At 38.8% G+C, this 14,307-nt stretch overlaps 1 protein-coding gene across 2 annotated transcripts in view; it reads left to right on the forward strand.

The window, feature by feature from the left end:
• Positions 1 to 12,809, forward strand: part of LOC308103788 (choline/ethanolamine transporter flvcr2b-like) — a 29,252-nt gene extending 16,443 nt beyond the window's left edge. Inside the window, exons 5-12 of one of the 2 annotated variants that reach the window (XR_013934774.1) lie at positions 1,419 to 1,486; positions 1,821 to 1,924; positions 2,808 to 2,918; positions 3,691 to 3,796; positions 4,338 to 4,449; positions 6,621 to 6,673; positions 9,577 to 9,713; positions 11,507 to 12,809. Coding sequence is in view for 1 of the 2 variants with exons in the window: in XM_080453955.1 (XP_080310081.1) it covers positions 1,419 to 1,486; positions 1,821 to 1,924; positions 2,808 to 2,918; positions 3,691 to 3,796; positions 4,338 to 4,449; positions 6,621 to 6,673; positions 9,577 to 9,651 (629 nt within the window). In the remaining variant the exon portion in view is untranslated. Of the gene's footprint in view, positions 1 to 1,418; positions 1,487 to 1,820; positions 1,925 to 2,807; positions 2,919 to 3,690; positions 3,797 to 4,337; positions 4,450 to 6,620; positions 6,674 to 9,576; positions 9,844 to 11,506 lie in introns of those variants that run through there. The other variant, XM_080453955.1, reaches the window with a different exon arrangement.
• Positions 12,810 to 14,307: the final 1,498 nt, after the last annotated feature.

A 14,307-nucleotide genomic window follows, 5' to 3' on the forward strand; every position in this document is an offset into this window, starting at 1 on the left:
AATATAAATGTGAATGTACTTTCCGGAGACTATTTAGCGTCTATATTATCCGTATTATCCCACGGGGAAATTCTATTCCATTTAAATAGGGATTGGGGAACCAAAACAAAGCGGCACCGCAAAACCGGATCGCGACAATCCGGAAAGAGGATTATTTTTTCAGTAGGCGTGGCCTAGACCGGATCATATGGGTCTTTAGTAACACATACCAGGCTTTCCTCCGAGGTGGAAAGACTGGTGACGCGAGGTTAACATCAGACAGCATGCCTCAGGAGAACAACATTCTAAAAATATAAGAACCCAAAGGACCCAAGCACAAGTGTCACAGTTCTTCATGACTAAAACATCTCCTGAGATCGATTCGGTATGGGATATTACATCTTATTTATCTGGTTGTGTTTTTTAACAAGATGTCAGTATTTCTATTTACCTACAAGCCTACAAGCTCACAACGCGTCGCAGCTATTTTCAAAGAAAAAAAACAACATTAACAAATAAAGCCAAATAAGCAACTACACTTTGGAAATAAGCTAAAAAGAAACGCAACCACCGATATTTTTTACAAGCAACTAGCTTATAATAAGCGGACACGGCAACACTGCTTCTGATCTGAATTGCACCCTGGTTGACTTTTGAAACGTTTGTTTCAGAGAGGGAGAGAGAGATAAATACAGAAAAATTGAGAATGAGAATTTCATGTCAATCATTAGCGTCCTGTCTCGGTCTCCCGCATTTATCACGGGAGCCTTTCACGTTTTCGTGAGACGTTTGGAATCAAAACAAATGTATGTATTGGGTCGGGATCACATCGTGGTGAAATATCTTGCAATCAGTGAACCCCTGTCGCCGACCAATCAATCGTGCGAGAATCACAACGATATATTTAGCCCGATGCAATGTGCAATGTGAAATGCTTAACGATCTGTTAACTTGCCGACCATTTCAAATGTCGGGCAGTGTGTAGGGGCCCTAAGATTGACAGCTAAAGTTTGCAGGAGTGGCCTGTTTTGAACAAAATGCCGCAAATCATGAACGCAGCGTCCGATTGCTGTGAAACTTTGCACGCACATTCGCACTACGTTGAGGAACAAATGCCACCCTTTCAACATTGCCCTATTATAGCGCCACCAGGATGCCGATTTTTTTACCTTTTTTATATTACTCCTACAAATGTTGTGCAAACATCACGCAAATCGTATTATCTCTTTAGTCAAGTGATCAAGACGGATCCGTCCGATCTGTCTGATTTTTCACATTCCAGATTGGCGAATTCCGAACATTGCTGGCCCACACAAACGTACCTGACCTGGCAGAGACCTGTACTCCGAAAAGCACTTTTTCTAGTTTTTTGTGTTTCTGGTTGTGCCTACTCACTCTCGACTCACGATTCATAGTCATGATTTGTCTCCTTTCCACAGGACTGAATGTAGGTTGTTTCTACGCTGTTGGGACCCTTCTCAACCGTATGATCATTGAGCACTACCCTGTAAGTCTAATGCAGTACTGTATATAGAAAGTTACATACAGTATTTAGTTTAACATAATAATAATGCAATGTGAGATAAGATGACACAAGATAAGATTGGTACATTATCGGAGTCGGAAAACATTGTTACAATTGAATTGGATATTACAGTGTCCCCACAACTTATATATATAATATGCTGATATAGTGCATATAGTATACTTTATAGTGTATACTATAGTGTATACTATACTTGCTGATTCAGCAAGTTTCCTAATTTAGTTCTTTCAGATTTCTCAGCAACTATCAGGAGTTGTAAGGTCACTAACGATGCTCTCTCCTCACTGACATTAAGGGCGAAGAAGTGAATGCTGGGAGGATAGGTCTCACTATTGTCATCGCGGGCATGGTTGGTTCCTTGATTTGCGGCATCTGGTTGGATAGGACAAAAACCTACAAGTAAGGCAAAAGAGAAATACAGTCTGTGGTTCCCTTCTTTTTCATTAGACAGTGGCAATTCTGTGAAGAGACCACACAATAGAAACAGTGAGTCAGTCCAGTTAGTATATACTGTAAGTAAAAAGAGTGAGAGGAGGAATTCAACAAAATAAAAGGAAAAATAAAATACTGTTTACTGATCCCAGATTGCATAACAATTAGTGGCGTATGAAATCTCTTGTAGGCGAGCATCAGCAAGTTATGCAAGCGCCATTTTTTTATTTGTAGTTTTCTGAGCACTGTCTGTTTGTTTTCATGTCCCCCTTCAGCTTGCCCAATAAATACTTTAGTGTTTATCTGCAGTTAATGCTGTTTGTCCAGGTGCAGCATGCTGCTTCACTGACTTCATAGAGGTCTCTGTCTGTGTTTTGATAGGAGCATCCAACCCCAGGGAGTCTGGAACTTAGCCCAGTCACACCAATGTCCTCTGCTTTGCGCCCACATGCTTGCTGTGTACATGCAGGCAGCTGAATGCACTCCCACCAGGCTTTGAGTTTGAAGCCATTCTTGCTGAGCCTCCACATACTGTATACTCTATTTTAGAAATTCACTAGAAAGAAAGATGCATGCTATATTGCAGAGAGGTACTAGGCTTGCTGAAGCTGGATGCTCAAGTTTTGTTTTTCTTTTTTTTGTCATAGTTGACTCATATACTCAATTTCAGATGACTGATTAAATGTTAAAAAATGAAATAAATGCAGTAATTTAATAGTGATATGTTATAGTATAATTACATGGTAACATTGCAATGATCTGTAATAAATTATATATAATGGTAATAAATAATATATAATGATAATGATGTATCTTTTTATGTGATTGTGTATTTCATTTTTCTTTCCAGACAGACTACACTTGTAGTATACTTCATGTCCCTGGTGGGGATGATCATCTACGCTGTCACACTGAGCTTGGGACATCTATGGGTAGTCTTCGTCACTGCTGGAGCTCTAGGGTAATTGTCTACCTACAGTATATATCTTTGTTTGCCTGTCTTTATGTACAGTATGTAAATGAAACAGTATGAGGTTGTCTACAATACACAGTATATCTTTGTCTGCCGTTCTTTATACGTTCATGAAACAACATGTGGTCATACTTTCTGCCACAATATTGCGAGAATGGGAGAATACTTGTGTAGCATTCCATTCATTTTCTTATTTTCATCCATGACAATGATTGATCATCATGCTTATTTGCTTAGTGGCTAATTTTACCTTGACCCACACACATGCGCGTTTGACCCTCCACACACACACACACACACACACACACACACACACACACACACACACACACACACACACACACACACACACACACACACACACACACACACACACACACACACACACACACACACACACACACACACACTCACACACCTGTTAAAGGTTTATCTTTGCATTTGCTAACCTTTTGTTCAACCTGCAGAAACGGGTATGTACAGTATGTGGGACAAAGGTATTGTATCTCCCCGTCTGGTAATGGGGAGGAAAACACTATGACTTAGATGGCAACTAAATATTGTTCTATAGAACAATGGAAAGCTTCTTAAGAACTTAAACCCTACCCTGGTAGAGCTGCTATTTTCCGAAAGATGACATGCCCAGAATAGGGACGCAAGCAAGGGTTCATGTGGTTAAGATTCAATACAAACTGAAATTCTCAATGTTCATTCTACTTGTCATTAAATATTTCTCTGTGTTTATTTTGGTATGTTCTAGGTTCTTCATGACGGGCTACCTGCCTCTGGGGTTTGAGTTTGCAGTAGAGCTAACGTACCCAGAATCAGAGGGCACCTCCTCCGGACTCCTCAACTGTTCAGCACAGGTAAACAAGTTGTGGCTCTCACAGCGACTGTGTGAGTGTGTGGGTTTAGCATATTTGTACAGCAAACAGAAAAAACAAGTTAAGCACATGAGTCCAAGCATCCCTATTCTAGGCATGTCGTAATAGACAAACATCCTGCAAAAATAGTTGACCTACAAGCTCACAAACCTGTTGCAACGTGTTGTGAGCTTGTACTGCAGATTATATATTTTCAGCTAAGAGATTTGATGTAGATGGGGGGAAAAGGAAGGATAGACTCCTGGCGGACCCCGGTTAACAAAGTATATAGGGTTTAAGTGGTCAAAAAGATGGAGGACTTGGAGGATAGAAATGGTAAAGACTTGCACACTACAAAAATTTAAGGAAACTCCTTAGACAGAGCTCACACACATGCTAAAAATGCTCATAGTGCAAACGTTTTTTTTTAAGAATATTTGGGAAAACATGTTTTGCAGTGTGTGCGTGTGTGCGTGCGCTCGCACACAAGTGCATGCATGCATGCATGCATCACCTCTAACCCTTGCATATTTGTGCTACACAGGTGTTTGGGATCATATTCACTATATGCATGGGGAAGATCATTGACAGCTTTGGCACACTGGCAGGAAACATCTTCCTCTGTGTTTTTCTCCTCATCGGCACAATAATGACAGGTAGAGACTTCTGCTCCATCATATTTCAGTTTAGTCCAAGGTCATTAATTGTTATTCTGTGGATTTATTAATAGATTTAATGGACTGATTTGTACATAAATTACGGTGCATAAAATTGCACGATTGGCAACGCTGAATAAGTAGATTTTTTGCATGGTTACTGTATACATATACAGTGTATAAGTGTAAGTGTGCAAGTTAACTTAAACATATATTAACTTCACACAGTCACTCATGGTTTGAACTCGATTCACCTATTGAGGGTGGACACTTACAACCTTTTACAATGGCATATGATTATTTGAGGTTTCCAATTTTTACCATCAAATGCTCCTCACTCGTGTTTTTAATTTAGCACTGTGGTCATACGTCCAACAGAATGTTCTTGAAAATCTGCCCCTGCAGTGCAGAGTAATTGGTCTGCAACAGTAAACAAATCATTTGTTGTCCATTTACAGAGAAATGGTGCTTTCCACAGTGGGACATCAAACGATTGTCCAACCACATGAACCCTAGTATCCCTATTCTCAGCATGTCATGATAGGCAACCGTTCGGCGAAAATAGTAGATCTACAAGCTCACAATGGGTCGCCATGCATTGTGAGCTAGTGGATCGGCTAATTTCTGTGAAGAGATTTCGGCGTAGAGGGGCGGCCATAGCTGAGTGGTTAGTCAGCCCGCCTAGGGAGCCAGAGGCCCTTGTTGCCCCAGGTACGATTCCAGGCCAGGCCAGCAAAAGTGTCGATGAAATGAAATTTGTCCCTGAGCAAGACTCTTAACCCCTAATTGCTCACAGGCCCTCATTGGAAACAAGACCGTAAGGACTTTCATGAACGGACCTGTTAAAGGAATTATCCTTATCCTTATCCTTAGGGCCCAGGGGAAAAAAGCGGGGAACAAGTGTAGACTTCTGGAGGATGCCGGTCAACAAAGTGTATTGGGTTCAAGTTGTTTAAGGTTGTCCCTAGTTCTCCCACACAGAGAACAGTCTGTCATGGTCACACTTCATGCCTCAGTTGGCAGCTCATCTGATATAAGTTTTAAAATGCCACTTAGGTCTAGTGCACGGTCCATTGAGGACATCATGTGGTAATATGTAACTACTTAAAATGATAGCTACTGAAGGCCATGGGTTGCTACTGTATAATTTCCACAATGGAGACAGGATTAGTTTTTCTCTTTTCCACTTAGATGCTTCTCTAATGAGGTTTTACTGGCCAAAGGTCATATGCCAGTAGAACACTGATTTGCAAAAGTTAAAATTTTAAGGACCCCCAGTTTTATATGCATACTGGTCCATTTGATACAATTTTAATCTCTTTGGCCACAATCTACATAGTAAAATCCTTCAGTGTTAATTTTACAGCATTACAGAACTTTAATGCTGCGTTCACACTTACGGTTGGTTCCGGTAGAAGACACAAAGGAGACTGTTTGTGTCTCCTACCGGGACCCACTGCTCGTCATCAAATTATTGGCTTAGGACAAAAACTAAAAAATAGTGTCCGTGGGGTCGATAGGAAAAAAAGTCATATTGGGGGTGAACTATCCCTTTTTAAAGTCACATTCCAGCTCGACCTTGCGTTGTGAAATGCATGAAGTGATGAAGTGAAACTGCTGATTGAGCTGGATACATAGACACTAAAGGCAGACAGGAGTTTAGCGGTTAAATGAGCATCGTGTTCAGTCACTACTACTATGTAACTAATGTTCCCCAAATGCGAGTAGAGTGTCATTCATTGTTCATTTAACATTTGATAATGCCCAGTTCGAAAGTGAACTGCCATGCATTGTGTAATTTTAGCATGTCTGGCATGCCAGACAATATTAGATGGCCAGAAATTTGACATTCAATTGATTATTGTATTGGGGAAAGAAATTGGTTGTTATGCCTCTGTGTCTGAGAGCCACCTAGTGGACGCTCACATAATTGTACTTGTTTAAAATGAGACTTATTTAGCCCCACTGTTACATCGCTCCCTTACCATTAGCAGAAATTAAATCAAAAGGTATGTCTCTCACTAGTAAGGATACTGCAGAAGTATTAAACTATTAAATTACCATAGCATTTATTCATAATTTTTTTGATGGTGAGCAATCTCATGCATAATATTTAAACTGTTGTTTGTTGTGCTGTATGTTGTGTTATTAAATTGCCTTATTTTCTGCAGGCTTCATCAAGTCAGACCTGCGGAGACAAAAAGCAAACCTGGCCACAGCAGCAGTAAGTGTCAGAAGGAGAGCATCATGCTTTGGTTGTTATGGGGGCTATTTAGGCCAGTGGGTGTTTTAAGATGGTATAATGATAGTGGTGGAAGGACAATGCCCTAAAGCCTAAAGGGTGATTTTGCCAAAAATAGCTGATTTACAAGCTCACATTGTGTTGTGCTGCGAGCTTGTGAGCTTGTAGATCAACTATTTATGGTGTGCGACACTGGCACGCAACTAAGTATAAATCTGGCTTAAATTATACTTTGTCGCACACCCTTTTCGACAAATCTCTCGACAGCACTTACGTGTTTTCAACTGAAAAAAGTGTTGAATGTCATTTTTGTCAAGTGAAAAGCACCGAGTGACAAAGTATAAATTAGCCTTAATGATACTTAAAGTCTAAAACATTTGGAAAGAGTTACGGTTGACTTTGTTGAGCATATTGACATAAACATTCAGGTTTCACCTGAAGGTTTCACAAATGATATGAAGTTGACAATTTAGTTCATATATTAATTTACAGTATATGCTTCTGAATTAGCCAATCTGGTTGACTAAGTGAGTATTGTTGACCCAGTGCATTGGACAGGTGCATGGTAAACTTGTTTGTCTGTCATGCCGTTTGCATGAAGAACATGTGCTAAATATTACATGTGGAACATTTGCTGTTCCAAAAATAACTTTTGTCATGCTGCATGCAGGCATGCGCACGTGTCACCTTTTGGCTAAATTCACCTTCTTGAATCAGAAATAGATCACATATGTAATTTGTGAAGATCCAATGACAAATTGTTTTGTTTGTTTGTTTGTTGGTTTTGGGGTTTTCTCAAGTGAGAGTGATGAATGCCTACTCAAAACAAAAGGGTGATGCATGCCTACTCAAAGCCAAAGTGATGCATGCCTATTCAAAGCTAAAGAGTGTTGCATGCCTACTAAAGCAAAAGAGTAATGCATGCTACTCAAAGCGAAAGAGTGTGCTGTGTTTCTAGAGGGTTCTGGTGGTATGTCCTCTCTGGGTAGAATGCTACTGGCTACACTGCCATTATGACTTTCTTCTTGTACCTACTCAAAGTGAAAGTGTGTTTCGTGTTTGGTTGCACGTGAGTCGTCTGTCAACAAAAAACCTATGGTTTACTTTAAGAATGAGTGATTTAGGCATCATGACGCAGGAGGATGCAGGGATTAATTGCAGCTGGAGTTGTTCATGGCTGAAATTGGAGCTTGTCTCTATGGGGTGGTATCACAACTAATTTTAGGTCACGGGGCAGACAGGCCAAAATCTGGTTTTGTGTGGCCGCACGTGTGTTCTCCTACTGATTTTATTTCCTTATTCTTTTTATAATGCTCTCTGCTATAACTATATATTTTGTGTCTCACAGTATGAAGAAGATTACTTAGCAAGCATTACTTTTATGAATCTTTGGGGTTCAAATAAAATAAAATGTGAGGTGGCAACAACGACAGAAGTGCACACACATCTGTTGAAGGCGTGAAGACACTGCGATAAACACATGCATTTCTTGCATAAAACTGTAGGCACAAGGACTGAAATATGCAGATGCATTATTTTCATCAGATTGATGAAGCTACACTGCTGCATCTTCGTTTGATTCTGGTTTTATAAATCTGGTGGAACCGTTGAACACCTGAAACAGCTCAACTGCTCGTTTCGCTATTAATGCATATAGAAACAGCCTTATATTAAACGTGTTTGTATAGATAGGGACTTGTGCTTGAGTCTACAGTATGGGATGTTTTCAAGAAAATACCCCAGAAATCGTGCAATGTGCAATCTCTGCCACAAAGAAATAAACTATGCAAACAAGGCCAGTCATGCTTTGCTGCCACATTGCAAAACTGACATGCACAGGAGGAAAGTCTGTCTATGATGTCATAATGACACAATACAGCCAGGTAGTAGCTAGCAGCCTTCTACCCAGAGAGGATATACCCCTGAACCCCCCTAGATGATCTGTCTTTCTCCAGCTCACACATCCTTCTCATCGTTTTCTACCCCTAACCAGTTGGCATGCCTGTGCATGGTTTGTCTTGTTTGTCCTCAGCCTGTCCATATGTCAATACTAACTATATCTGTTATTGTATTTTATAACCATATTACTCGGACTGCTTCACTTTGGTGTCTGGGAAAAGAGAGCCTACTGTACTCTAGTTCTATTTGTGATGTTTCAGTGGGGTCTGCATGTCTTCAAAGAAAGCATGAGGCTTCCATTCGTTGTTAATCTCAGTTATAGCGTTTAGTGCATGTGCAGTTCTGGGTAATGGAGCTTCATATCTGAAGGATAGCATTAAAATATTAATCACACTTGCGTAGATGTGTAGTAATTTATTTATCGATTAACACGTTGGGAATATTGAACTGAGACCAATCAAGTAAGAGACACCATGTCAAGCAATGCTGTCATATTGTAGGAGACTGAACGCTGAGAGCAGAATCAGGGGATTTGCATGACACGTATCCTGTTAAAGTAGGGATCCATGATGTGGGGTGAAGTTAACTGCTGAGCACTGACTCAAAATCTTGTTTCTTCCCTACCTGCAAAGCTAACGATTTGTTTAGGCCTCCGGTTAATAATTCATTGAGATAACCCTTTGACTTATATTATTATATGAATGAATTAAAGTTAAATATTTTAAGTAGTATAAAACATAAGGTAAATTAGGCATGCGAGCTGTTTGCAAGAATAGCTCTTGACAAACACACACACACACACACACAGACAAACACACAGACCGACCCTCTTATAGACGGTTCGCCTCCTGCAAATTGTAAAAAATTAAGGGATATGACAGAACTACCCTTTAGATCTGCAGCTCTGAAGGTAACTTCATCCCACATTGTAAACTCAAGCCATCTGTTACCCCCAAACCAGTAGTGACCACTAGCTGTTGTTTTAGGCTGAAAGGCAGATGTTGGATCAGGACTATGGAGCCACGGTCTTAATCGCCGGACCGACTCCTCCTCAAGTTTGATCAATTAACCCCTTTGATCAAAAAAGTCCCCAAATCATAGCTCGACAAGCCGACGGGCAAAGGTAGGAGCACCCACAATTACCACACCCTGTCTTGATTATCAACACTCCACAGTCCACTGTCTTAATGATCAACACTTTACACCCTGTCCTAAGATCAACACTCAACAACACCCTAATCAACTTTGTGCATGTTTTCTGTTAATTACTTGATATTTCTCTCATATTCCATGTTGTACCCTATCATACACAGGTTAAAGTCTCAGTTATATTTTCTAGTCATACTGTATCTAGAATGAGTGTGTTAAAAGGTTTGTTTTAACCTTGTGAGTATTTTTGGGATGTTTGTAGTGTTGCAAGAGTTAGTCCTATTGTGCAAATAACATTTTACGAAATATTCGTAAAATGTTATAAATATTATTATTCTTTGCGTTTTTTCTTAAAAGACAAAAGTGCAAATAAAATTGCACAAACAAGAATAAACCAATCCCCCCACCCCATTCCCACAGAAAAGGATAAATCAATAATTGAAAGAGAGCAAATAGCAAAAAAGGTTTAGACTGCATTTCTGTTGTGTAGCAATGTTTTGTGGAGTAGTAATGTGCCTTCATCAGCCTTCATTTGCTGACGTTTGACTCTTTTAACTATCTGGTAACACAGATGAGTTATAAATAGTTAACAGATTGTTCACAAACTGTTTGCTAATGAGTTATTAATGACTTGTTAAATGTTTGTTTGATTTAAAATATACTTTATAAATAGTTAATAGGTCAAGAACAAACCATTATTATACTATTTACTAATGACTTGACAATAAATATTTGTTAATAGTTGATTAACGACTTTCAGTACAAGTAAACCCTCTGTGCTGCCAACTCCTCCTATTATTCCAAAACATCAGTACTGGAAAAGACACCAGAGCCCTCTTCTCTTCTCAGCCTCAGCACCCCCTGCACCTACAGCTAGTCACATCTTGCCTTCCGAATTTTTTAATCGAAACACAAATTAATTCATGTTTAAGAATGAACTAACAATTTGTGAATGATCTATTAACTATTTATACGGAAAGTTATTCCAAGTGTTACCAAATATCTTCTGGATATATGCTACTGTATACTTTCATCGCAGTGATGTGGGAAAATATATTTTATAAACATGACATTCTGAGATAAATGTGTAACTCGCATCAGAAACACACAACCACACACACACACACACACACACACACACACACACACACACACACACACACGCATATATATATATATTTAAATTTAACTTCACTTTTGTGGAAGCTACTTAATGCCATGCCAGCAGCTCTCTCTTCAGCTCCATATAGTATGGCTGGTGCACTGTTGACCTCTGAAACCATCAGTGCAATTCCATTTGGTTACATTTGTATACTGAGTTACAAATGGATACAGTAACATTGAGGATTTTACTGTGTATGTGCCATGCCATTTCAACAACACATAATCTGACACTACTGGTGAGAGCAGTCTCACCACACGGTTCCTACAACTCACTGCTCTTTTACCTGAGATCTTTTGCAGAGTTTATGACCATGGAAGTATTATTGAATGCATATTGGTGTGATTTCAAAAAACGTTAAGCAAATGGAAATCACCCAGTTAAACGCAGTGACCAAAACTAAGTGACCTCTGGGCTTAAAGGTTTATTAATGTGTTTTTACTGTACTGTTAAGTTTTGGGGAGTTATAGCCTATTTTAATGCACTTTAATACCAGCTCAGACATCTTAAAACCAACAACAAAAAACTGCCAAAAAAAAGAGCGAAGAGAGGCTCTCTATTGTGTGCTTTGTAATGCAATTAACATATTGTGTTTTCATTAACAGTGGCCTTCAGATTATCAGGATGGTAACATACCAGCACCCTCAATCCTCAAAGAAGCAAAGTTGTAGGCAAGGACACATCCATACGTACTGTACATGCACACACTAATGAACAAAAAACTGTCAAAATCACCAAAAATTGCCGTACCTGTACAATGTGAAGCTTCGGGAGAGACTGTTGGGAAGTGTTTACACCCAACTCCCCTAAAATAATTTAAGAGTCGGTAACTACTAACTACTCTTGTCTAATTGTAGCATCCATGTTTTATTTGTGTTATTTATCAACGTTTTGATATTGTTTTGCATCTAAATAATCATGGATTATTGTACTATGAAATTCAATGCACAATCTTAACATTTTACAATGATTTCAATGTTAAATGTAAAGGTATTTTATAAAAGGTTATTAGAATTTGAATATTTTTGTACTAAAATTCAATCTGATTTGTTTGTCTGATATTTTTGATAAAGCACAATTGTACTTTTTTATTACATTTGATTATGGTTGGATCAATACTAATGTCAGACTTTTCATAAAGGATGGGTTATTTTTGTATGCAGTTTAGTTATCACACTGATTCTTGCCAGAGTATTTTTAAGATCTTTAAAGTTCTTTTATATTGTTTATAAAAAAAATGAATCCATGGCTACCCATTGAAGGGGAAATAACAAGAGTTAAAGGTGCTGTAAATTATATATTTTGGTTAAAACAAAAGGTTTCTTGTTAAGACATTACATCTCCATGCTCTGATTGTATTCATTGCTATAGTGTTTATTCCTTCCTTCCTGTCTCCATCTCTTTATAAACAGAAAATACATTTTTAGGTGGGTTTCTAATTTCCTCCAATCAGTAGAGAGTTAAAAATGTATCAGCTTAAATTTGATAGTGTTCCAGTTCCAATTTTGTCTACCTTTTTTATTTCTAATTTCACTTGTTTATACTGTATCCTGTATGAGTTCTCTCTCTTGATTGGGTGTACCCATTGGTATCCTGAACTGAAAATGTATTTTCTGTTTACTAAAGAGCTGGATAGACGGGGCGACCCCTGTTGGAGCCTCCCACCGCCCACCCTAGAGCCTGAGTCTGCCTGACGTTTCTTCCAGTTAAAGTTTTTCCTTGCCACTGTCGCAAAAGTCTCTGCTCTACATGTAAAGTGTCTTGACGCAACGATACTCTACTGCAATTATTACTATCAGAATATAGAGCTATTTTCACAGTTTAACATCAAAATATCACTTAAAAGTATAGTTTTGTTTGTGATGTTCTTTACGATTTATGTGTTTAACAGTACACAACGGATGTAATTTGTTGCCATAAAAGTGTTTTAATATTTTAAGTTTGATGGTTTTATTTTGTACCGTCCATAATTTACATTACTTTCATGATCATACTAATTCATATCAGATTTGTTTTGGTAGTTAATCTTATATTATCACATTTACATTCACATAAGTTATGCCAAATGATGCATACTGTAAACACTGCACAGAAAAGCTTTGAAGAAACTTACTGCAAGGCAGTAGGTTACAGAAAACATGACATGAGTTGTCAAACATCACTCATCATTTGATACCTCATTGTGATATCACTTTTACAGTAAGTGCTAGCACTAAATGTGGCTCCTTAAAGGTATGCCCTCAGTTATGTTTTATCACATGTATAAGTACAAAACTTACAACGATAGAAACTATCATTACATGACATGACATGACATATACCACACTAGAATGACAGACATTGCTTCATGTATCAGGGGGAGTGGAAAATGGCAATACATTTCTTACACATTAAATTGATGTGGCAAATTTGTGACTACAACAGCAAAATATTAAATAAACAATCTGAATGGTTCCTAGACATTTTCTACAGCTTTTCACCACAATGCCACCATAGATAGAAAAAAAATCCCCCTTTTTTTAATGAAATAATTCTTTTTATGGTAAAATAAATTAAAAAAAACACCACAGCTGTGTTATGGGGCCTGGCCCTGACAAAAAACTATAGTATGTGTCCCTATGGCCACAAGGGGGTAATATTGCCACATGAAAGAATTCTGTCCTTTCATATTAGCCTCGCGTCACCAGTCTTTCCACCTCAGGTACAGCTCTACTGCTGTATTGTTCAGGTCCTCAGCGCAAGCCATTTCCAATTTCTGATGTCGTGGACTTATGAAATAAGCTACACAGTATGGATGTAAGATAACTGATATTGATACATCATATTTGTTCTCAGTTTGTTACATCTTTCAATCACATCTGCAAGCGCAAGATAGGATAGAGAGCATGCATGCACTGCCAAATGTCCTGAGTGTAAATAATTTGACTGTCATGATGTGACAATCAAAAGGCAGGCAAACAGGTGATGGTGCACAGGTGCAGAACCCATCAATCTGAGAGAGGTCATAGCCAGGCTATGATAACCTACGTCACTCACGTTTCAAGCACTGGGATGCAAACTGGAGCTGAAAATGTTGATGGAATATGTATTCAATGGGAGCCGGGAAATAAACTTTGAATTATTGCGACCTTTGTTCAGGAACATAAAAGATGTTTGCAACGGTGTGAACCGTGTCAGCAGAGGTTGTGGTTGTGACTTGTGAGCATATCATACACTGCAGTAGCATGTTTTGTCCTGGAGCAAATTCTCAAACTATGGCCTAAGTAGGCATATCAAGTGCAGTGACCTGCAAACATGACAAACGAAAATATAGGTTTTTCAAACTCCCCAGTCACAAAACATAAGGTATTATTCACGGAAGAAGCACCGCACCGTTGTTTGCACCCGAGTTTGCAAAGGAGAACGG

Source organism: Gymnoscopelus braueri (genome assembly GCF_963280865.1).
Source record: "Gymnoscopelus braueri genome assembly, chromosome: 16".
Classification (NCBI taxonomy): Eukaryota; Metazoa; Chordata; class Actinopteri; order Myctophiformes; family Myctophidae; genus Gymnoscopelus; species Gymnoscopelus braueri.